The sequence below is a fragment of the Anarhichas minor genome, unplaced genomic scaffold (genome assembly GCF_050575085.1).
Source record: "Anarhichas minor isolate MPS153535 unplaced genomic scaffold, ASM5057508v1 ptg000026l, whole genome shotgun sequence".
In the NCBI taxonomy this organism is placed as follows: Eukaryota; Metazoa; Chordata; class Actinopteri; order Perciformes; family Anarhichadidae; genus Anarhichas; species Anarhichas minor.
Window position 1 is genome coordinate 11540555 of NW_027466472.1, and position 24944 is coordinate 11565498.

At 43.7% G+C, this 24944-nt stretch overlaps 2 protein-coding genes across 5 annotated transcripts; one reads left to right on the forward strand and one right to left on the reverse strand.

The window, feature by feature from the left end:
* The first annotated feature begins 2314 nt into the window (after window positions 1-2314).
* Window positions 2315-21434, forward strand: sh2b2 (SH2B adaptor protein 2). Of its 4 annotated transcripts, none has more exons than XM_076100140.1 (10): window positions 2315-2525; window positions 6799-6990; window positions 11136-12105; window positions 15440-15541; window positions 15752-15843; window positions 16173-16273; window positions 16379-16540; window positions 16661-16863; window positions 17596-17770; window positions 18811-21434. In XM_076100140.1, the coding sequence occupies exons 3-10, from the start codon at window positions 11167-11169 to the stop codon at window positions 19143-19145; spliced, it is 2109 nt and encodes a 702-aa protein (XP_075956255.1). In that variant the 5' UTR covers window positions 2315-2525; window positions 6799-6990; window positions 11136-11166; the 3' UTR covers window positions 19146-21434. The 4 variants fall into 4 exon arrangements, with proteins under 4 accessions (XP_075956255.1, XP_075956254.1, XP_075956256.1 ...); XM_076100139.1 differs by lacking the exon at window positions 6799-6990 and having other exon boundaries at window positions 18811-19174; window positions 19263-21434; XM_076100141.1 differs by lacking the exon at window positions 6799-6990 and having other exon boundaries at window positions 18811-19174; window positions 19267-21434.
* A 621-nt stretch (window positions 21435-22055) lies between these two features.
* On the reverse strand, window positions 22056-24187 carry dnajc30b (DnaJ (Hsp40) homolog, subfamily C, member 30b). Its single transcript, XM_076100151.1, has one exon. The coding sequence runs from the start codon at window positions 24172-24174 to the stop codon at window positions 23026-23028; it is 1149 nt and encodes a 382-aa protein (XP_075956266.1). The 5' UTR covers window positions 24175-24187; the 3' UTR covers window positions 22056-23025.
* Window positions 24188-24944: the final 757 nt, after the last annotated feature.

Here is a 24944-nt window from a genome sequence, read left to right on the forward strand (position 1 = left end):
ACACACACTCATAATAAAAACAACAATGGTGGCTCCTCCTCACTTGACCATTCTGTCATAAAATTGATTTCCCTGTCTTAGATATATGTTTGTATTTGACTATGAAATATATGCACCACGACTTGTTGAAAAGGGCAGAATGGGTCACCAGGAAAATGTACGAGTATGTACATTATTTATCAATGTTTTACTAAACTGTGTTACAATTTTCAAAACTCATCAGAGTAAATTCATCAGACATTTATGAGACCTCTGGTTTCTAACATTTAAGGGTTTGGGAGTCCCTGAGCTGCTTCCTGGTCATACAACTGACAATATTTCAATCACATGCTTTTGTTTCATAATTTCTTTACTGTTAATCATTGCATGGATCGGTCAGAGGTGCTTACCAGCTGAGAAAAGAGTCGGCAAAACAGGATTACAGTCTGCCATTTGTGACTGAAGAGCAGATGCAGACCTGCTGATTTAAGAGCTAACACTCAGATTATGCTCATCCTCTCCCACTACCACCTGTCTGTGGCCGGACCAGGTTATTGTTTTAGCCCTTAACCCCACCATGTAGTCAATCCTCTCAAAGTGGATTAGGAGTGAAGGTGTGCTAAACTAAAGTCACTCAATGAGTGGTTAACGTCACTGAGCCTCATTAGGCCAAACAACGTACGTTTTCAGTAAATCAGGGTAGAAAAAACACAAGGAGGCTGTATTCATTCAGTCAATACTGTAACTGTGTGTGTGTGTGTGTGTGTGTGTGTGTGTGTGTGTGTGTGTGTGTGTGTGTGTGTAGCCTTGAAGTCCAGTGAAAACTGTTTATTTATTTTTTTAAATTTTTTTTTAAGGCACTGTGTATTTGGCTGTGTCAAGTGTGCGTGCTGTGAGGAGGATGTCAAATGTTTTATTTCTTACATTCACTCATTAAGTTACCAATATAAAGAATCTCTCTCACACGCACAGACACCTACACACGCACACACACACTGGATCTCTTGTATTTAGTCAGATACGGCAACAATAAAAGGGCGTGGCTCCTTCCAAGGGCAGTCATCAGCGGCTGTTAAATAGCCTAGATCAGTGAACCGCACACACTGAAGGAAGCTGCGGTCAACAGACACACAGAATATGACTAGTGTTTGAGTGTGCCTTCAAAATAAAAGCCTTTAGAGTCACGTTCAAAATGACCCATGTTTTTTTCTGGTTGCTTAATCCGGCTGAATGTCTCTCTGCTGGGTTCAATGTCAACTTTTCAGGAACCAAGAATCAAAGTGCTTTTATTTCTAATTTCAGTTCTCTACATCTATGTGAGCATGAGTCAGTTTAAAAAGCCCAGGAGCTATTTCATTTCATGCATGTAGTCCCTGAAATTAAATTAAAACATGAAAATCTACATTAGAGTTTCCAATGCAGCATGATACACAGAGCATGAATTAATCAGGCAAAACACTGCTGTTGGGCCTCCATTGACTGTTCAGCCTCACTTCCTTCCTTCCTGTGCATTTTGTATTTTACTTTATTGTCATATTGCCAAGTAAGGACAGTGCACAGTTAACTGGCAGCTTCAGACCCTCAGAAATCAACCTTTACTCTGATGCCGGAATAACAACAACTCAGCCTAATTCCGGACATCTGAATCATCGCATTTGTTCAGTGATTCAAGTGAAACAAAACAGAAACTAAATGAAATGACAAATTAGTACCTGAGGTTAATGTGTGTCAGTTTGTGGTATTTTCCTTAAACACAACTTAATTTAAGAATATATACCAAGGTTTTAAAACTCGATTTTGATTCAGTTCCCCTCAAGAAAGGCCCACAAAATAAACTAATAATGCAGGACCTGCTTTAGTTGGTATTGTACTATAATGGTGCAAAATCCCTAACACATTTACAAGTAATGGATATATAATTATTTGATAATAATCAAGGTAAACCCAAGAAGACACCCTCAAATGTTATAACAATGGCAAAACTGTCTCAGGAATCTCAGGAATGTTCCCGGATGTAATTTGGTACTAATCATGGGGAAATTGAATTGATATTTAATTTGGTTTAAATTGATCAGTTCTTTGAATTAAATCCATCTAGAAATCAACAAGCTGCACGAACAAGCTATGTCTGAATACTGTCTTTGTACCAAATTGTGTAGTTATCTCCAGAAAAATGATCAGGAAATTAACTGTTGAGCAACAACTAGAGAAACCGAAAGAGAGAGCCTCAGTCACCGAACTGCGATCAAATAACCTATTGACTACTTTATTCTGAAAGCATAAACCGGAAGTGTCATTTCCTTCTGATTCTCTCTGACTTGTCGGTGGACAGCAGAGCAAAGGTAGGCTCCAGCAGCACAGTGCGTCGGGCGGAGAGATGGAGGCAGAGCTGGCCGGCTGTGAGCGCGTGTAAACCGGACAGGAGCGGATCGGATGAAGAGGGAATAAAAGCCGTGTTTGATCCTCAATAGAAAAACACCCTCACGGCAAAAAAACACAGGATCCTCTCAGAGACACCAGCGTCATGAAACCCGTCCTGCATTGAGGTGAGAGCCGCTGCTGCGTGTTATTGTTTCTTATTCTGCGCGTCTGGACCAGCTTGAATTGAGTGATTAGACATCTTGCAGAGTCCTTTTTCGTGCGCAGGTGGTATCAAGAGAAAGAGGCGAGTAACAACAACAAACCTCCAGGTGAGGAGGAGAGGAGGCTGCTGCTGTGTTTTGGTGTTAAACATGGTTCTTCATCCCCATGCAGAGTCAGCCCCCCCGCGATGAATCCTGCGTTGACAATCGGCTTTTTGATGGCAGAGAACAAGTGCAATAGGCTCGTTTTTTTAGGTGTTGAACACAGAGACTCGAGTGCACGAGGCGTCCCGGACTTTACGAGGGTCGCGGTGTAAAGGGGGCTTTTCCGATAATCCTTTTAATAGTCTTCAGGGAGTAAAGTCTGGTCAGTCTCAGGACTGATCAGGGGCCTGATGTGATCTGATGTATAGGCCCGCTTGAGATGATCCAAAAATCGGTGTTCCGACTCGAGACTCCGCAGGCAACCTCCCATTCATCTCCTGCGTTCTGGACCTGGAGCCGTCAGCCATTCAGCAGGAGGCTGCGGCCGATTCTCATTCATGAAGTCTAGTACGCAGCCTGCACAGCGACCCACCGTGGGCTGTAAATAGGCTCTCTGGGCCCGCAGTAGGCCTGATTCAGGCCTGCTATTGACTTTCTCTCGTGTGTCTCTTTATTGGCTACACGAGACAGTCAGTAAATATGAAGCCTAATAAGCCTGATTATTGTAGGACGCAGGCCTGCTATTATAGGCCTTTACATCACTGTCACGTATAATACTCTGCTTCTCTGGTACTATGTTGGGATTTTACAGTCACCAAATCAAAGAACATTGTTTTTCTTATTCTATAACTAAATTATATATATATTTATCATAGATGTGGTTTTGTTGTGATATTTCAGCAGCATCACTCTAAAATCAGATTTTTTTTTCTCACAAAAATGCAACAGTATCTTCACTAAAAGTTAAGCTTTTCAGAGCTGGCCCCAGCTCATACAGTATGCCAACATATACTCTGACAGAAAAATCAGCTTAGTGGCATTGCATTATACCCTGAAGTATAATGCAATGCCACTGTCACTGTGATATTCTGATGATACTCCTCTGACACTGTTATGATTTTATAGGGACCTAAACAAAGGCACAGGTGTATTTATTTCTCTCGCCAAGACTATATGTTGCATGGGGTGGACAGAATAACAAGAACACCCTACAGTATAATGCAATCTTATATAACATACACATGTGTTATGTAGGCCTTGATGTCAGTGTGATGTCCTGATGTTAGTCTTTTAAGGCCACATTATGCCTCTGACGCTATGTTATGAGTTTTAGTGATCTAATGGAAGGCAGTGGTTTGCCCTCAGTATTTCAATTACATTCAAAAGAGCGAGTTTACAAACATAAATACACACAAACAATTAATTCACACCTAAAAATGTCTTAAAAGTAAAATCCAACACATGCTAAAAAGTGCAAAAAGTCATGTTACATAGAGTCATACATCCAAACTCAGTTTTGATTATCAGGCTTGTTTTTTGCATCAGCGTCACTCGGCGTCACTGCATTAAAAAAACATTGAAACCCATCTGTTCCAGTAACTCACACACTTGATGCTCACACAGGTTGTGCAGTATTTCTCCTCTGCGAGAGGCCTGTGGTCATCTGTGAAATTAGTTAGACCCGGTGGGTGAGAGACAGGAAATGGCAGTCGGTGGCGGAATGCGCGTCTCCCACGCGCTCCGTCCTTTATCACTGGCTGCCATATGGATGCCTGAGCTCACTCAATATTTACGTTGTCGCTGCTCGCCAGAGAAACCAGGAGAGAGAGAGAGAGAGAGAGAGAGAGAGAGAGAGAGAGAGAGAGAGAGGAGAGCCTGCTGGTACAGAGGACATGCTTATTAATTTGTTTGTATGTGCATGATGAGGCCCTGCTACCTATATTGTGAAGTGGTGAAAAACCCACAAGCAAACTGGTGAACACTGGTCAGTTTGTTTGTGTCTCCATCTTGTCATCACATCTGGTTTATTATCAATGGTTGCATCTGTCTGCGTCTACACGCACACACACACACGTACGCACACACACACACACACACACACACACACACAGCTTTACGCAGCCGGGTGTATCAGTGTCTGGATCAGGAGTGTCTACCTTTCATAAGGCAGACACTCCTGTGTTCTGTCGGGACTGATTCAAACTCTCCCTATACAACATTAAGGTCGAATCAGAGAGGGACAAGGTTATCAGGGGTCAGGTCAAAGGTCACTGACCGGCTGCTCTGAAGTGAGCAGATCTAAATGATGGAAAAGAAAAGGGGTCTATCACTGCTGACCCCTACTTCTGGTCTTCCTCCTACTGCCACGTCTGATCCCCTTCACTCACCCTATCTCCTCTCCTGTCTCCTCTGCTTTTCCTTACACTTACACCGTCCTTTCTTTTTGTTCAGTGTTAAAGCTGGTTTACAGTTTCCTTCTCTCTCCTTTTTTTTGCGGTCTTCACACACTCACACACACACACACACACACACACACACCTGGATGTCTCCTGTAATATTTTGCCTTTTGACTTGTGAGGCAGTTTTCCCTCCTGTGTCACTGTCTGCTTTTCTTTCTGTCCTCCTTCAGCATGTTTGTGCTCTGTCACCTGCGTTTGTGCTACAAATTTAGGTTCTATAGTTTGTCATTAATTGGATATTTCTTACAGTCCTGGTTGTTTATGTCAACATAGCAGAGACCCAGTTAAAAAGGGCTAGATTAGATTAGAGTAGATTATAACATTTCATATCCATGCCATACTTTGGGTTAATAACTCAACAGTAATACAATAATAACACTAACACTGGGTCAAAACAGCCCCTTGTGTTGGTAAATGGGTGCATTCATCAAAGGTTTTTCTTTACGGTTCAGCCTCTCATTCACACACACGTATACAACGAAGACAGCGAGCTTCCCTGGAAGGTGCTGGGTAAAAAAATCACCCATTCTTTTCTAACCAAAGATATTTAGTTTATTATCATATGAGACACAGAAAAAGCATCAAATCCTCACAGCTGAGAAGCTGGAAGTTGGAAGTGTAATCGTTTCAGTTGTGTGATTAATAAAACTGACAAACATTTACTGGTTATATTTTCTCAAATGTGAGCATTTGCTGCTTTCTCAGGTTGATGCTGCTTTTGTCTCATTTTAAAGGGAATATCTTTGGTTTTTGGGCTGTTGATTTGAAAGGTATCACTGTTGGCTCTCAGAACTTGTGATCGACCTTATTCAATTTCTTTTGACATTTTATAAAATAAACAAAAAATAATCGCCACACCAATCGGCCCTAATTACCAAAGTTGTTTCAAATAGGTCTGCAGCTAACGATCATTTTCATTATCGATTAATCCAGAGAATCCGACACTGTTTCAAATTTTTTCGGATCAATATTTCTAAATGTGAAAATATTCTATTTAGGATCATATAAAATAGAGAAAAACAGGAAATCCTCACCTGTGAGGTTCTAGAACCAGAAGAATTTATTTTTATATTACTTCAACTATTATTTCATTACCAACATTTTCTGTCTGAGAAACTAACAAATGATTAATGGACAACTCACTTCATTCCTTTACTTGTTATACATACAAAAGGGTTGTTTTATGTCCCGCGTGTGTGACAAACACGACATATCGTATGTCCGCGAATGTCGTCAATCCACATCTAGCTGCTGCAATATCTACATCGTTTATAAGAGCACACGATGAAGATGTTGTGTACGTACAGTACATAGCTGTACGACACCGAGAGTGCTGCTAGCTGTGTGCTGTGTCTAATCTTAGAAAACATGGCAGGGCCCAAACTCCCCGGGGGTGGGGGAGCACAACATCACCAATCATCCTCATCAGCCAATCACAGAGGGCGTTCTGCTGGCATGAAGCTGCTCTCAGCGACGAGTGTGTTTGGATATAGGAGTCTGTTAAACTACATATCCAGTGTTTATCTGTCCGTGAGTGCACGGAGGTATGTGTACACACAGCTTTAAAAACACAAATCTTTGTACATCCGTTATGCTTGGCTGCAGCATCATTTCCTCTCGACCCACAACACCACCGTTTTAATCAGGCATATGTGCTTCTTGGCTCTGCACAGTTCAGTCCTGTGAGGGCCCCGCAAAGTACATGAAGTGGACGTATCTTGTAAGATGTGTTTTGCAGGCTGCAGTTGATGGCTTCTCCCTGCACAGTAATGTTACTTTCCTCTCCTCCGCAGTCACTCTACTGTTGCAGACAGAACTCCCAACCATCTGACAGAGATATCAGCCGTGCTCCCCTGGGTACATAAGCAGCAAGAGGAGGAGGAGGAAGAGGAGGAGGAGGGGGCACAGTAGTGGTTAGATTGGTACAACAGATAAGGAAGAGATACAGGAGGGTGGGGGGGCCTTGTAAAGCCTGAAGGATGGAGGTGAACATTTTTAAATTCCCCTCGACTCCCCTCAATCTTGTTTTCTTTCTACTTCAGGTCTATCAATGGAGCTAAAAAAGGCCGAAGGGAGTCGTGGGGATGTGAGAGTCCACATGGTGCCTCCGCTCCCCCTCGTCCTAAAGTGTGTCTCCCCTCGTCTCCTCCACCTCCACACACTCACTGATTGTTTTAGCAGCTGGCCTATGGAGAAAAACATGCCCCCTCCAGTGGGGGGAAAATATTCAGATCCTTTACTTTAGTAAAAGTACAAAAAAACGACAATGTAAAAGTAAAAGACTGTCAACCAAAATCCTACTTATAATGTACAGAAGTATCAAGGATGACATGCATGCACTTAAATAAGCTACAATCTATATTTTTATATAATAACAATGTATCAATGTATGTATGTTGCTCATAGTAATGACCATAAGGAGGATTATCACCTGAATCTGGAGCTCCTCTCGGCTTTACAGAGCTTCATAGTGAGATTCAGCTCAATGTTTGGCTGCCCAACCCGTAACTTTACTATTTTGGTGCACTCTTGTTTTCGGCTTCAGCAGGCAGCTGTTTTTAGTGAAAAATCTTGAAATACCCACTGTACAGTATACTACGTGCTCAACACCATACAGCTGACAGACACAGTTGTAGAGGAGCATTTAGCAGCAAGAGCTAAATCTCCCTCGGGCCAAAAACAGAGCGACAAAGGAGAGTGAATTTAGGACTTCGACCGATCAGGTGGACAGAAACACGACTTTCAATGAATGTTAATGTTGCTTAATAACTGCTGAATGTGTAAATAAGCAGCTGTCTGTAAGTTCAACATGTAAACCTGAAGAACAACTCAACACCAGTATGAAAAGAAGCTCCCTGCTGCCCCCTCTGGTTGAAGGTTTCCCAGCATCACTGGTAGACCGAGGTGTGGTCAGAAGTGTGTGTAACCTGCTAACAACTCATAGACATCAAGTGACAAGTACCTTAAAATTGTACTTAGGTACAATACAGTGCTTGAGTAAATGTACTTTCCACCACTGCCCCCCCTCTTTGGCCTCAACCAATCATTTGTTACTCCTGTGTGCTTTGCAGCATGTAGTCTGCTTCAGTGTGCTGAGCCTCAGAAAGCCGTAGTGCTGTGTCCACTTCCTCCAGCGTTTCATGGCTTAAGTTTCATGCTGACTCGGTGAGTGTGTGTGTGTGTGTGGGGGGGGGGGGGGGGTGAGTGGGCGCGGCATACAGTCAGTATCCTTGAGAGAGGCACATCCTCATCTTTGCAGAAGAACAGGAGTTTTTAAAATGCACCTCACCGTGTGTTGTTCTTCTGCTGAATGAGTGGAAAGTTGGCACAGTGCTGGCTTTTAAATAGCTGAATGGGTATTGACTTCTTCGCAGCAGTACACACACACTTCAACACAGACACACACAAACACACACGCACACACTCAAAGGGGAGCGAGATCATTATTACAACAATACTCTATATGGTGAGTAGTTTAGTTTACAAATCTGGTGTAACTTGAAGGGATGAATGGATGGATGTTTGGATGAATGAAGTGATGGATTCATGAATGAAAGTGGAAAGTGATTTTAGCTTTATCAACTCTGTTCCACTTTCTAATAACTCTGTATGAAATGTTTCTAAGTTGTAACTAACGTCTTTATTAGTGGTATTTAAAACAGTTACTTGAGTAGTTGTTTCTTCTTTCTATTTTGTAATAAATCAGATATAAATGTTGGTAATCATGCAGTCACCAGGCTCTGCAGCTCTTTTAAGGATTTTCAAAGGTAAATACTTAAATCCTATAAAGTCAGTGTTATTTAAAATTTACAAATTGGTTAAACTTCATTATCTCTGCTGCTTATAAGATGCTTCCATAGTGGTCACACTGTCCAACCACTTGGCAACCAAAACATTGCTATTAATGATTTGTAACTGCTTTGCCATTGATACAGTTATTATTAACAGCTTAATTAGCTGTTGTGATGATCACGTCTTTCTTTCTTTTGTTGAGTTTGTCACCGTCACAAATTCAAACATCTTGTCTCGTTCTGTTTGCTTCACGAGTCTCTGAAACCTGTCGAGATGTATTTCTGTCACCAGGCGACAGGCTATGAAAGCGCTCCCATCTCGGGACCTTTGGCTGGGATTCAGCCCTGGTGGCAGAACAACAACAACCACACAGCACTGCTGTGCCTCCAATCAAAACAGCTTAGTTTTAGACCCCCGACCACCCACTTCGGCACAGTAGGTGAAATAAGATGAAGCCAAATTACCACAGTTTTGGCACTTCATATTCCTCTGGGACATCCACGCATTTCTTTTGCTGTTCTTTTCATTATTCTTCTCTTATCCCACCCTTTCCTTTCCTTTCTAGTGTCTGTATCCGTCAGAGCATTCCTCTGAAATTCTGACACCGGTATACGAGATGGTCTTTCAAAGAGCTGGGACTCCTGTGTACTTCCCCTTATCATTATCCTCTCTCTGATCTGGCATGTTGTTTCTTTCAGATCTGTGGGAGAGCGAAAGAGGGAATGAAAGAGCGAGATTGGCTTGTAGTTAAATGTGTGTCAGCCTTGTTTTTTTTTGTGCTAATCCTTTATGAAAAGACGACCCACACAGACGCGTTTTGAAAATGACAATAAAGCTGCTTGCAGTAAAAAAAAATCCCAGGGAACTTTGCCGTGCAAACGTGTGTGATTTGGTTATTGCAGAAAGCAAACATTTGAGCGCACATTGTGAACGAACTGCCAAGAGAAGCATCGGCAGCCCTGAGAATAAGCTTTCACAGCTTGGGGAGTGTTTGCCATTCCCGTGCGTATGCCACCCAGCCTGCCCACTCAGACGATATCCTTTTATCTGCGTGATTTACAGACAATAATAATCAAACCACCGTGTGTTTGATTGTGCGACGCCATTCACTGATAGATTGTATTAGTCACTGATGTGTTGAAGTGAAGAAAGAGAGGGCGGAGCGGGGTGAAAACTGGCTTTGGATGTTGCTACTGACACACCGGTGGTAAAAACCAGAGAGAAGAGTGTTATCAGTGATGTGATGTGGTTTGGCACCGATCGGGCCAGAGAGGGAGGCAGTGCTGAGGACTGAGTCATACGAACACACACATACACACACACACACACACACACACGCATGCTGGGGAGCAGAGGAATGTAAGGATGAGTGGACGAGAGATCTTAAAGAAACACTCATTAGGTAGAAAAACAACAGTGAGGGAGATCGATGGCCCATGAAGAGGAGCTGCGAGTTGCTGCTGCGACACAACTCACTTCTACATAATTCAGATAATCTGAGTGCTCGTCAGAAACCTCTAACTGGTAACTGATTGGGACCCGAGCTTTCTGGATGATTTCTCTTTCATCTCTCGTCACATTGAATCTGTTGATGAACTGTTTACAACCTTCAATGACATGTCGATCCGGTGTATAATCTTCAGCTGTCACAAGTTCTGGACTCTTTGTGCTTGTTGTCACCAGGGGCTGTAGTTACCACTGCGGACAATGAGGTCATGGATTCAGAGATTTTAGGAGAATTTGAGGGTTTTAGAGACCAGGAGGGAGTTTATAGTCTCTATAGGCTGGTTTCAGGAGTTTTTTTAGACTCAATATATTTAGTTTTGACAACTTTTAGGCCATTGTAGCAATATTTTCCACATGTATCTTCACATTTTAGTGATTTTAAACTTGTGTTTTTTGTGTTTCGTTATGGTTTGAGAAAATTATCCAAACCAAATGCATTGCATTATCTGAACACTTCATTGTCACAAAGATGAAAACAAGCTTGTTTTACTTTGCTCAGTAATTGGAGATGCATGGTTGCCACAAGACCGTGGCTGAACAATGAACTCAATTAATAAAATGTAGCAAGATAATCAATTTTTTCTTGGGGTGGGGCACTTGGACTCATGATCCAAATCCTGACTGCTGTCCTGATTATCACTTTCAAAGTTGTTAATTTGCACAATATGATTGGATGTGGGAATATGGAAAATGTGAAACTAATTAATTTTGAAAAAAACCTTTTGCATGTTTTTATTCATAAGCCAATGTCACAGAAAATCAGGAGTTACACACATACACACTGAAGTCTTTTCCTCCACACTAACACTGTGCTCCTCTTCCTCCTCTCCAGCCTCTCCTCGGTGGGTTGTCATGGCCCAGTGATGAACGGAGCGGTGGTGCCCGGTAGCCCGGAGCTCTCCTCCTCGTGCCCACTGCCAGACTGGCGAGAGTTCTGTGAGCTCCATGCTCGAGCCTCCGCTGCAGACTTCGCGGACAAGTTCCAGCGCTTCCTGTCGGAGAATCCGTGCTACGACTCGCCCGGCGCAGATGCCAGCTTCTCACAGCACTTTGCCCACCACTTCCTGGAGTGCTTCTCGGCAGCGCTGACCCAGGCCCGGGAGAGCCAGGCGTCCTCGCCGGGGGAGGATGGCTCCAACGCAGCACCCAAGTACAGCATCGTTCCTTTCCTGGGAATCCAGGGCTGCCCGCTGTCCTACGGTCACGACCTTTACCAGAGACGCAAGGACGCCGGGGCTTCAAGTGAATCCTTGGACAGCATGGACAGTGGAGGGGGAGGGATAGATGGGGGAGGCAATGGCACCACTGCCTCCCGAGGCCCCCAGCCAAGCCACAAGGTGTCTGCTTTGGGACAGTCGCGCAGCTCAGAGGACGTGTCGGTCAGTCACCCAAAGGCTCGCTTCAAGAAGGGCTTCTCCCTGAGGAACATGAGCCTCTGTGTGGTGGACGGGGTGAAAGAGATGTGGCACAGACGGGCCTCCCCTGAACCCGATGGTCCCTCTGGAGCCAGGAGGGCTAACGGGGGAGGAGTGGGAGGAGGAGTAGTAGGAGGAGGAGCAGCAGGAGGGGAGGCTGCAGGGGGAGAGAAATGGTCCCAAAAGCTGCGGCTCCCCAGGGGTTCCCAGGGCCACAAGGCTGAGATGCTGGAGATCCAGAGGGAGGGAGCGCTGAGATACATGGTGGCTGATGACACAAACTGTATGGGCGCTGCACAGTGGCAGAAGTGCCGCCTGCTGCTGAGGAAGACGAAGAGGGAGGAAGGGAGTGAGAAGTTCCTGCTGGAGTTCTACGTACCACCCAAGGTACACAAACACACGCAGACAAGGAGGAGAATTAGGCAGAAAAAGTGGATCTAGTGCTGAAATGATTAGTTGGCCACTGTTAAAAAGCAGATGGACAAGTGCATTTTCAGCTTTTCTAGACAAGTCTAATTATGCATTAGAATTAAAGATTGATTGAAAAATATAATCAATATGTTAATAATTCATTAAATTTGCATTCTTTTGTGCATCCCAGATATATATGTAGTCTGAAAACCCCTCTGACCCCAAGTGAAGTCGAACCACTCACGTGAATGCACACTTCACATTTTTCTATATGGGATTTCCAGATCATTGCCCCTGACCTTAAGAAGGCCATGAGGTTGTGCAGCTGAGTGTGTGTAGGTCTGCCACTGTCCTTTGATCATGGCTGGTGGGAACGTGGGGATAAGCCTGTGCAGAGGGGGAGAGGGGGGAGGACAGGTGGGAGGCAGGTGTGGGAGGGGGCGAAGGAGAGAACCGGAGACAGAGAGAGACAGAGAGAGAGACAGAGAGAGACAGAGAGAGAGAGAGAGACAGAGAGACAGAGAGAGAGACAGAGAGACAGACAGAGAGAGAGAGACAGAGAGACAGACAGAGAGACAGAGAGACAGACAGAGAGAGAGAGAGACAGAGAGACAGAGCGAGAGGAAGCTGTTACATTGATTTCTGTAAGAGGCAGCAGATTGCAAATATTCCCTTTCATGTGCAAAAAATAAATATTGATTTGCTCCTCGTCTTTGGCAAACTCTCTGCAGTGACAAACTAAAAATAGTTTTTCTGAGTCAATCAAAAGCTCTGCCAAACTCAGAGAGAGCCACGGGGAACATATAACTTAATATGCTTCAGCAGTTTAATCTGTGATGTTCTATTAACTTCTACACGTGGGAAAATTATTATCAGCTGAGATTAGGAGAAACTTTAGAGCAACGGTTGCAGCTGAAGTGACACATTAATTAAACACAGACATCTCGACAGGCCTGCCCTGCAGACACTCTGGCTTGTTTTATCACTCACTCTTATTCGGGTCTTACAAATCATAACAGTGCGGAGTCGACAGTGTCGGAAAGATAAACTGACTCATAAAATCTCACTCCTGGCTGACTGGCCGTGGTTCAGTCCCTGTCAGAGCCATCAATCTGCCGGCTGCTCGGTGTGGCAGCACACTGCAGCGCGCTAATATATCAATATAGTATAATAAATAAATTAAAATAACTGTCTGCATTATGACACAGCAGAAGGCCTCGAGACGACCCACTCTAATGTTTTCACCTTGCCTCTCAGGGCTCCTATGCAGTTAGTTTGTTTTTTTATTTGTCCAGGTTGTGAGATATCCATTCCTAAGATTTCCACCTTTAAATTAAACATTTTGATTTAAAGCTGCACTAATCAATATTTTCATATTAACAATAAATCAAATGATACATGTAATGTTAGAGGGCCCGCTTGCAGTGACAAACTCATAGACAATTATTAACTTTATTGTGTGTTTCAGCTCATTGTTTGGGTTTTATGCCCCCCAACTTTACTGTTTATGGATCCCTTTTGGAAAAGCTCATAAAACTGTACATTACCTGTTCAGCACAGACAGAGTTGGAGACTAGCTGGGGAAATATAATGTAGCGTTTAGCAGCTAAAGAGACACATAAGAGACCAAAAACAGACCTTAAAGGAGAGTGTGCGAATATTGGATTTACGTTTATCAGGTGACACGAAACATGACGTTAATGCTAATATTACTGTGTGTCTGCTCAGTGTTTTTACAGGAAACTGTTTTCTAACAAATTTGCCACAACAACTCAAAACAAATACCTCAAAACTTGCATAAAACAACATAATCATAATCTGTTAGTAAAATATGTTATTTCATTTGTTATATTATACATTTTGGTGGATTAACCGTCAAAAACCCCCACAGCACAGCGAAGAAAGACTGACCACACTAACTACACAATTATTCCCTGTTCGGCAGTTAGAGCTGTGTGGTGGAGCACATACAGTCATTGGCTGGTTAAAACTGGTTCACACCATCTTAACATTTCAACAGACAGTTCCCACTGAGATCGGGCTTGTGCTGTCCGCAGTAGAGCGGAACAGGAAATGGTCAAATGGTTTAATACAGGAAGTGGTTTTTGACATCTGATCCAGAGAAAGGAATTGTGGGTGTGGATGGCAGCCAACTGCACAGGCAGATAGAGATGAGAACAGTGTTGCTCCAGACAGATCAGCGGATAAGCCTCTGCCAGACCATCAGTCAGCCTCCTTCTCGCTCTGCCTCTCCTGACACACACACACACACACACACACACACACACACACACACACACACACACACACACACACACACACACACACACAGCTCACCACCTCAAACACACTCACTGGATATGTTAAGATTATAGTCTGGATCCAACTCTCTGCAGAGGGCAAATTGAGTCCAGGATGTTTTCTTGTAAACTGTTTTACATGTTTGTTACAGTCAGTCAGCAGGAATAATCGCTGAGAAGAGAGACGCAGTGAGAAATAAGAGACGGCATAAAAAACTGAGCCGTGGAGTAATTTGTGCACATTGTGCAATCTTTTGTAAACTCTTCCCAACTCTTTTAATGTTGTAATGCATCATTTTTATTTGAAAGAGTTATTTAAGGCAGGGGATGCAGTTCATTGCTGTTATATGTTGTAACATAGATTCAGACTGCATGTTGCCCCTTAATTATTGTTTGAAGCTCTGGAGAATTTGGGTGTGTTTCACAGTAAAGACAGAGGGGGAAGTGGAACTATTTAAACCTGTACCACTAATTAAAAGCTTGAGATAGTAGTTTATACATTTTCTACTTTTAGTAGTTGCAAGTGTTGCAGTTGCCTCCTACAGGATGTAATGCAGGATTTAATTTAACTTTGGACCATTCATAATTACATATTATGCTTTTGGGGGGATATTACACATGTGGAAAATTACAGTACCACACAGGGAGTGATGCACATTTAGTTTAGTTTTGTTGAGCAGGCCTTTAAAAGGTTTTGTTTACCGTATTACATTTGTTTCTCGGTCCACTGTGATATGCAGGCAGAGGCAGCACATTGTTGTCTAACATCATTTAAAACTTTGGCTCCCAACATGTTTAGCGTGTGACCCCTTAAAACCCCTATAAAGTGTAAGTCTGTCTTGATTAAATTTAAATTCTATGACTTAATAAGCGATCAAGGTTGTGGTTTCATCAGATTCAAAAATGCAGATTCAAAATAAACATACAGTAGCAGCAGAAGTGCTGTAGTTTTTTACAGTTAAGCTTAAATGTGACCTTTTATTCTGTATATGTTTGCCTGTTCCTTTCAGTCCTCAAAGCCCAAAGTGAGCATCCCTCTGTCAGCCATCGTGGAGGTGAGGACCACCATGCCGCTGGAGATGCCTGACAAGGACAACACTTTTGTTCTTAAGGTAGAAACTGTAACCGTTTTACGATCACATTAACACAAGTGCACCTGCCTCAGTTATAGATATGATTCTATACAAAAACAGGTTGTTGGACTATGAGCTCGCCCCTCATGCCCTTGCTGAGTTAAGATTGGATTTGTCCTGCTCTGTGCCCCGATGTGGTCCTTTCAATGGAGCGCAGTGTGTGATCGCAGTGTTTGGCTGCTTCCACAGGTGGAAAATGGGGGAGAGTACATCCTGGAAACCATCGACTCGCTGCAGAAAAACTCCTGGGTTGCTGACATCCAGGACTGCATAGACCCGGGGTAAACCACCAGATAAATATTTGCTGTTGGCTGATTGAGAGAAGAGAGGGATGGAGTGAGAGGGAAAGGGGAAACACACACAGTCATTAATCATCAAATTAGTGGAGTTTTTGACAGGTTGCTTTAGCACAAACATGGGCGAGCTTGCACCACTTACATTCCTCCTCAGCTTCCTGGGTCGGTGCAGCTCAGGACATAAACAGAAAGATTATTTGTGTTCTTGTTTGTAGGATTTGGATGTGTGTTAGGACTCTGTGATGTTTGTTTGCACACACATGTGCGTGTGTATATGCTCTCGCGGTTCTCCTGACTGGCCTGCTTGTGTGCAGTGACAGCGGTGATGACATCGAGCTGGCGTCGTGTCCTCATGGTCAGGCCTCCAAAGACTGCTCCATGGTGGCCTCTTGCAGCTGTGAGCTGCTGTCTGAGGGTGAGCAAAGACTCTTCTCAGTTGTTCTGCAGCACCTGCTTTGTACCATTTAAATCTTTTGATCCACATGAATTTGTTAAAATACAAAAAAAACAATGTGTTTAGGTGTGTATCGTGCTCCGGAGAGGCCGTGTCCTACCGCGGCAGAGCATTACAGCGCCCCCTCAGTCCGTTGCAGGGAACCCCCCTTCACCCAGCACCCATCCCACATGCCTTTAGAGCGCTTCCTGCAGTCCCCAGAGGCCCAGGGCTCCAACTCCTCTGCAGGTAACAACACAAACATCTACTTTTCTCTGCAGACTCTGAAGTAATATCAAAGCGTATACCAACACTCAAAAACACTGAAGAAAAGAAGATTACAGAAAACATTGATTTGTTTTGACTCAGGCGGCAGTGAAGGAGCGAAAGAGTCAGATGGAGATGCCAGCCTGGCAAGTTACCCATGGTTCCATGGTACACTGTCCCGCGTGCGTGCGGCTCAGTTGGTGCTTGCGGGCGGGGCCAGAAGCCACGGGCTCTTTGTGATTCGTCAGAGCGAGACGCGGCCGGGCGAGTACGTCCTCACCTTCAACTTTCAGGGCAAAGCTAAGGTGAGACGATTACAGAGAGGAGAAATCCTATTATTATACGTCATAGGGGTGCAACTATTAGTTTTGTTTTTTGTAAATGTTTTGACAGTTGTATTCGGTTTATGTGTTCAATTTAGTTTATAAAATGTAAAAAAACAAAAACAAATGTACTGAGTTTAAAGTGATATGAAATAAAAATCGATTTGAGAAGCTGAAACCAGAAAAATGTTTTTTGTTTCACTTGATAACAGACTTAAAACAACTGTCATTGATAAATTTAGTGTTCTTTAAATCATTAATTATCTTCATTTAGGATACATGTATCTCTCCTCCCAACTGCAGTTTATTTCACTCACGCTTGTTCTAACAACATTTTGGGTTGCAGCCACTGCAGCTCAGTGCATACCTAGTTATCCAGGCCCTGGAAAAGATGCAGTAATGTCAACATTTTGTGTTCTCTTATGTAACGCGATCCCTGCACATCACATCCTGCTAGCCGGCAGTGTCGAGGAAGTGTCAGCTGCCGCCTCTTCCTCTGGTGTCAGCCTTCTGCATTCTGTCGCTCTGCTCCCACAGCGAGACGCCTTTCAGATAATGTCCTGACCTCTGTCTGTTTCAGGCGTTCACTGTGTCTTTTTCTTTCCCTACCCTCTCTCTTACCACCTTTCGCTCCCTCTTAATTCCTTTGAATCACAAACTTTTCTCCCCCGATGTTAATGTCCTATCTCCCCCTCCTTCCCTTCCTTCTCCCAGCATCTGCGTTTGTCAGTGAACGAGAACGGGCAGTGCCACGTCCACCACTTGTGGTTCCACACCGTGTCGGACATGTTGCGACACTTCCACGCCCACCCGATCCCCCTCGAGTCTGGAGGCTCTGCTGACATCACACTACGCTCCTATGTACAAGTGCAGCGAAGCTCCACCACAGGTACACAACAACGTGAAGTACAACTGCTCATACACCAGCTTAAAACCAGTCATGACTCCTGGAGAGTTGATCAGTTGATGTCAAGACACTGTAAAGGTGTTCTTTTTAACATGTAAAGGCCTAATATTTGTACATAAAGGTGCATTACTCCACAATTTGTTATATCCCGATTAGATGCTTAATTAGTGCTTCATTAATATCAGGTGTGCTGGAAAGGTCAAACCATTCAGACTTAACTTAAGGTCCCTGAAAACACACAATATAGGTGTTTTATTTTATTTGAATGCGTTTGGTCTGATTAGACCTCTGTTCAGGTTGTCGGGTGGAGCTATGTGTAAAATTAGGAGTCTGCCGTCTGATTACTAAAGATAATTCAATATTAATAGAACTATAGAAATTTAATTTTTTAGGCCAATATCAATTTTAAGATTTTAAAAGATATCTAATGATCTAATAGTCATATTTTACATAAACACAAACTAATTATACATGTTTCAAAGAAAAAGTCAACTTGACAATTGTTCCTCAAAACCAAAGCGTAGTGGAGGGCAATAAGAAACTTCCAAAAACATTAGCTGTACTAACACTGCTCCTGCCCTCTGCTCTCCTGGCATGGGATGAATGCCCTCCTGTACAGGCGAGTGAGGGGGCGATTATACCGCAGGAGTTTTGCATGCAGGCCGAGACTCCGGCCCCAACCCACCCTGGTGGTCACAAAGAGGCCCTCTGTTTCCTCCAAACGCTGGACCTACACACGCTCATGCACTCACTCCCATACACATAGTTACATAGAGTGAGGGCTTGATTCAGGACGTGAAAAGCTTCACTGATACACTGGTCAGGCGAGTCTTTGGTACCAGTGTTGTCGGTGTTATTGCCCACCGAGAGAAAGCATATTAATGGAGGCCCGCGCTGTCTCTATTTACCTGCTGCTCTCTGACGGAGCCTTTTGCTCTCAGGTGTAAACCAACAATTATTAGCAGCACGGATTAATCAATTCTGTCTTCTATTTCTTTCTTCTTCCCCACAATCTGCTACAGATGTGACTGTGCCTCCAGTTCTCACCCCACCCAGGGATGCAGGCTGCTGGACAGATTCAGCCCAGCCAGCTCTCCACCCTCCTGGGATCACAGCGCCTGCAGGTCCCCCTCCTGATGCCCCGCTCTCCTCCAGCACCTCCTCCTCACCCACCGCTCTTCCCTCCCTCTCCCGCAGTGACCCAGGTACTGGAGGAGGAGTAGGAGGAGGGTTACAGAGCCGGAGCAACAGCTCTGAGCGCCTGCTGGAGGCCTCTAGTGGCGGATCTGACGACTACCACGACGCTGACGGGACTCGCAGGGCTCGGGCAGTGGAGAACCAGTACTCTTTCTACTGAGCGGCCCGGGGCAGGGTTCAGTATTGGAGGTGACATGCGACGCTCTGCTAATAATAAAAAAAAACGGTCCAAATCACTGGATCGCCCATTATTTAGTTTGCTTGTTTTTCTTTCAAGGCAGTTTCCTGTTTCTCTGATATGAGAAGGGGGATGAGATCATGGCGAGCAGTGCGTCCACGCTGATAAATCCATCAGGCCCTGCAGCTTCGTTTCAAACTCAGTTGTTGAGAATGCGAGTGAGCAGAGAAGGCCTCAGTAAGAAACGGACATGGGGAAAATGCAGCAGGGAAGATGAGTGGGCGGAGAAAACAAGAGGAAGTCGTCCAGTGGAGTCATATGGCTTCGATTAATCTCTTCTGACCACTTCCTGTTCACCCTTACCCACAGTTCCCTGGGAGCAGAGCCTGTGTCACCACCCCGCTGAACGATTGAGAGTTTGACCCTGAAGAAACAGTCCCTCCCCTCAGAGATTCTCTGAGCTCCCGAGAGCATCCTATTAATGTCTGTAAAGCTGCTTTGAGTCTGTCCCGGATATCCTAACTGCCCCTGCAGGGTTTCCCTACAAAGTCTGCTTTAACATCGGCACAGCAATCATGGGTGTGTTAGTGTTAGCTCAGAGATGTTTTTCTTTAACGGTGTACAGCCTGAAGGGTCTTAGTGCCTGACAATTACCTTGGACTAGAATGGACTGACAAGGGGGATGGTGTTAACACCTCGCATAATCACAAAGGCCCAAAAAGTGAATGCAGGGGATTACTTTACCGTCACTTTCTGCTTAAAACACACTGAACATGCATATCTTTGCGTACTGAAATGGTTTCGTTCTCACACTTTTATTGGTGACTGTAACACACACAGGTGGTCATATGTTGTGTTAGAAATCAGTTTAAAAGTGTTGAAATGGAAGACGAACAACACAAGTTCAGTCTGCATGAACATGGCAGAGTGGCTCCCATTTTGCTGTCATACCAGACTATTTCTATGAGTGTGTGGTGGTGTAATAGAGTCCAAATATTTTTCAATGATCGGTGTACTACAGTAGTGTTTCTAAAACGTGGTTTTCGAGGTCCCTCCTTCTGGTGCTGGTTCTGTATTCAAGCTTATCATATCAATAACCTGTAGATTAGATATGCTGTTGCTATAGTTCACTTTGAAGTAATGCCTTGAAGATATTAGTAAACCAAATCCAGCATTAAGGCTATCGGAGGGACTGGGGACTTGTTTCTTTGTAGAAAGGTGGCAGTATTATGCACCGTTTGTGCGGCCTGGTGTGGACTGGAACAGTACAGGCAGTGAGCTAAAGGGAACTCGATGGCCATGCTTGAATGAGAAGATGTGACATTGCTGCTTTACTTTTTGCTGACAGAGCGATGAGTTTAAGCTTTGTAATTAATTAATGATTCAAAACAAAAATAAATTTCACATCACCAAGTCATAGTTGAACATTTTGGGAAATACACCTATTCACTTCCTTGCCCAGAATTAATTTAGAAAAATCAATACCACTCACATGTCTGTAATAAATATGACGCTATATACTGCTAGCAGATGGTTAGCTTATCTTAGCACAAAGACTGGAAACAGCGGGACCGTCTCCTCCACTGCGTGGGAGACGGTTCAGGGAGGCAGCATGCTTATTAATGAGCTTCAGATATGCTAGTAGGAGGATTTTATCATTTTTGTCTGAGTTGTCTTTGTGCTAAGCTAAATTAGCAGGCTGCTAGCTGTAGCTTCACATTTACTGTACAGGTATCATCCTTCTCATAAGTCTTCTTCCCAAAATGTCAAACCTTTACTTTAAAGCGTGGTAGGCACACCTGAAAACATGAACAGAAAAGCAGACTGTATTTTAGACGTATGCAACACTATTGTTAAGTTGGAATAAACATATCAAGAGTCAACGTCTGTCTCTTCAAGCGTGGCCATTTAGCTTTAAAGGTGAAATTTCAGTGTCAGTCGAGGAGTGGACGGAGCAGTTCATGTGCCAATTTGAATCCTATTTTTGAAACATATTTATTCCTAAACCATAAATAAACTGTAAATTACATTTTTCCTATCGAGTGTTATGTACAATTGATCGATTCTTCTTGATGAAACAGCCTCAGTGGAACCCGTGTGTTGCAAGAGCCCATATCACAGATTGCTCATGCCTCCCTTTTATTTTCTTAACACTTCTTAATGCTAAACTTTCTGTTGTCTGACTGAGTTTTGAAGAGTCTGTGCAATTTTGTACAAAGTGATGTACTTGACATACTACTTTATATTTCTGTGAATAAAATGTGAACAAACTATTGTGCATTTTCTGCAGTTATTAACTTATAGATCACGATCTGGGTGTTAAAGGCTCAAAGTAATCTGATTAAGTAGTTTAATTTTAGGGAACCGCTCTGTAGAGATAATTTGTCTCACCTATATTTATTCTTCTGTATTAAGAACAGAAGTGTCACGTCATCTGGTCTTTTTTTTGTTTCGGTTCATATTAGATAAAACCGCCTCTGTTCCATAATTAGGTCGCTATGTGAACATGCCTCGAGTTGTTATATATATATTCAGTGTCACTTCATAAATGTGTGACAGCTCGTGAACACGACCCAAAGATCATAGTTTCACTTGCTTCGACCACTTCAGTCGGTTTAAAGACTCAAATACTTTTTGATGTTTCTAACGTGTAGCAGCTTCAGGGCAATAAGCAGACAGACAGTCAACCACAGCAGCAGCAGCAGCAGCAGCTCTTTGCAGGCTGAGAACTCCATAACATGCATGAATATGTCGTTGCACACAGTTTAAACTCACCGAGCCCTTCGGGCCTCCAGCTGTAACCCAGAGATCATTCTGATCCGAGGTACTCTGACGCCCTCTAGAGCTCGCATCTTATAACATTGCAAAAGAAATAACAAAACAACATGCTGGGTAATTGGAACAGCATATTTACTATGATTATTGATCAATAAAACCAGATTAAAACACAGTTTCATGAGATTTGCTTACAGTTTCCCCTCACACAAAAGTCACCATAATGTGGCATTGTGTCTGTACAGTACATTCACATATACACACACTATAACACCTGGAAGAAGGCACAGAAATGTGTATTACTTTCCTAATAATCTCGTAATTGCACACTTTAAAGTAACTTTCTACACAACAGATCCAGTGTATAGGAAGACACACTTTAATAAAGTCATCCTCGTGCAGTATTTGGATGAACCGAATTGGGTTTGTTGTTTGGCTTCAGACTTGTCACTCCTGGAAGAGAGTGAATAAACAAATGTTTACACGTAACTTTACGACTAGTTGAACAATTGTTGATAGAAAATAGAACCGAACCTAAACATATGTTTACATCAGGTTTGCTCATGTTGCACTTTTACCAGATTGTGATTACGTCACTCTGAAACAAATTGTAAAGTAAATTAAATGTTAATTATGGAATCACACGAAGGAGCTTCATGCTCAAACGGTTGCAGGAATAAATAATTCCACATCCTGCTATGAGGTTTTCAGATTACCGTTTTGGATCAATCACCCGTTTCTAGGTAAGTGTGTGTGTGTGTGTGTGTGTGTGTGTGTGTGTGTCTGATGTTTGTTGATGCTTTTTAGATCCTATTCATGAGGGAAACGAATATATTCAGTTGCTGTCTTGATACAATCAGCTTGTGAGTGGACACAGTTTATGAATAAGAAGCCCATCTATGGCCTGTAAGAGATGAGACACAGTTATCTGGTGTTTGTTGACTCCTGCAACTCACTAAAAATAATCGTTTTCAACTGTCAGAAGCTGTGCAACACTTGCAAAACAGTCTGAGGTAGCAGCCCCCCCCCCCCCCCTCCCCCTCCCTGAGAGTCCTCACATGCAACCCCATAGGTTGCTGCTTCTATTTCAGGGCTTGCTGAGATTGACAAAAAGAAAGCCTGCCATGGCCAGCAGCATCGCCACGGTCATCTCCATCACTTTCCCCTGCCTCCACTTGCTAAGAGTCTCCTTCTGTTGCTCCTGCATGCGCTGCTTCCTGGCTTTCATGTCCCGCTCCCTCTGCAGCTGCTCCCCGTAGTGAGCCTGAAAAAAGGCGTCAAAATCAAACATGGTCTTCTCCCCGGCTTTGGAGAACCGCCTGGCTCTGTAGTGATGCTGCTGCTGCTGCTGCTGCTGCGGCGGGGAGCCTGTGGATCTGCTCATAGTCTCTTTGGAGGACGGCCTCCCTGCACTTTGAACGTCCGACCTGCTCAGAATACCTCGGTCATACTTCCTCCTCAGGCTGATGTTGCCCAGCACTGTGTAGGCCTCGCTGATCTCAGAGAAGCGCTGAGTGGCCTCCTCGTTACCCTGGTTCTTGTCAGGGTGGTAGATGAAGGACTGCTTGTAGTAGGCCGTCTTGATCTGGGACTGCGTGACACCGGCGGTCACTTTGAGGGTGTCGTAATAGGACGTCCTGCTTCTGTGCAGCAGAGGGGCACTTTTTGAGCTGCGGTCACTCCTCCAGCTGTAGCCTCTACTACCATCAGGATGTAGTTTCAGACGCCTCGGTCTCTCTGACCCCTGCTCTGCCAGAATGAAGATGACAGTGCAGAAAGCTCGCAGCTGCTGAGGGGACCTGAGGGTGTCAGGGTGGATGGAAACAGCTCCTCTGGTCCAGGGTGTCATCCGGCCGGCCAGCAGCTTCTCCTGGAGGAGAGGCTGCAGTCTTGCTGAGGCGCACAGGGCTGCTGTGTGAGCTTGCAGGCTCTCTCTGATAAAACGGGATGAATGCAGCTCCAAAGAAGCGGCACAAAGTAAAGTCACATTTCCCCGTTGACTTTCACTTCTTCTCACTCTGGAAGGTTTCTCTGATTTGCACTGGGTTGCTTTGCCTCTTGGCTGAACGTCACGTTGATCGCGGGTCCATTCGTCTTTTAACCGACTGTCACTGAAGGTGCAGTGAACCAGCAGAGATCCGGGACTTTCTCCGGTGCACACCGGTCGACTCCGGCTGTTTCTGAGAGTGGAAAGCCGGTAAGCACCGGTGCCCAACTTCTGACCTACCTCAGCCATTTTGCCGACAACGGGGCGGCTGGACTGATGACGCTGCATCCGGCCAGCTACGTCACTCAACGAGGAACCAATAGGAGTCAATGTTTACAGGAAGTACATTTCACACCCGACCAATCATTTTACAGAAAACTGTAAACCGTAAATAGTTATGTAGTTCTTGGATAACATCCTGTTATGTAACGACACACTTTTAAGATCTGCTTGTCCAGTAAAAAAATAAAAGCTATATAATTATAATTATAGGGTTGGGTTTGATTTGGAGTTTAAGGTCTATCTAGTAATAATGGCCATGAAACTGAAGGACCCTATTTTAAACGTCTTCCTTTAAATTGATTATTCAAAGCCGTCTACTAAAGAGTATATGGATGATTGGGCCTCAGAAATGTAATTAATGATTTTAAGGCTTTTTTTTAAAGGCCATGCAGAACAAAGAGTTTCACTGAAACACCTTGATAGATGACATTAGCTTGAATATCGTGTAATTTAATATATTTTACAGAATGTTTTTAAATATGTGTTTCAGGCATGTAATTAATTTATTTATTTTTCTTGAATTTAATCAATACTACTGATTGGATTATATCCCGAGTCTTTTAAAAGATGCAATATACCTGCATGTCATTTGTTTTGGTTGAAAAAAACAACTATAAGAACAGGTTTATTATAGATGAACGATGTGCACTTTTGCATTAAAATAATGTGTCAATTATATGTTTGAATGATTTAATACATGTTTGCTTGGTTGCACACACGGTGGCGATATAAACGTC

Coding starts and splice junctions, on each gene's coding strand:
- dnajc30b (XM_076100151.1), bottom strand. CDS start 24,174: ATGGCTGAGGTAGGTCAGAAGTTGGGCACCGGTGCTTACCGGCTTTCC.
- sh2b2 (XM_076100140.1), top strand. CDS start 11,167: ATGAACGGAGCGGTGGTGCCCGGTAGCCCGGAGCTCTCCTCCTCGTGC. Junction 16,541..16,660: donor GGGCTCCAACTCCTCTGCAG/GTAACAACACAA, acceptor GTTTTGACTCAG/GCGGCAGTGAAGGAGCGAAA. Junction 17,771..18,810: donor GCAGCGAAGCTCCACCACAG/GTACACAACAAC, acceptor AATCTGCTACAG/ATGTGACTGTGCCTCCAGTT.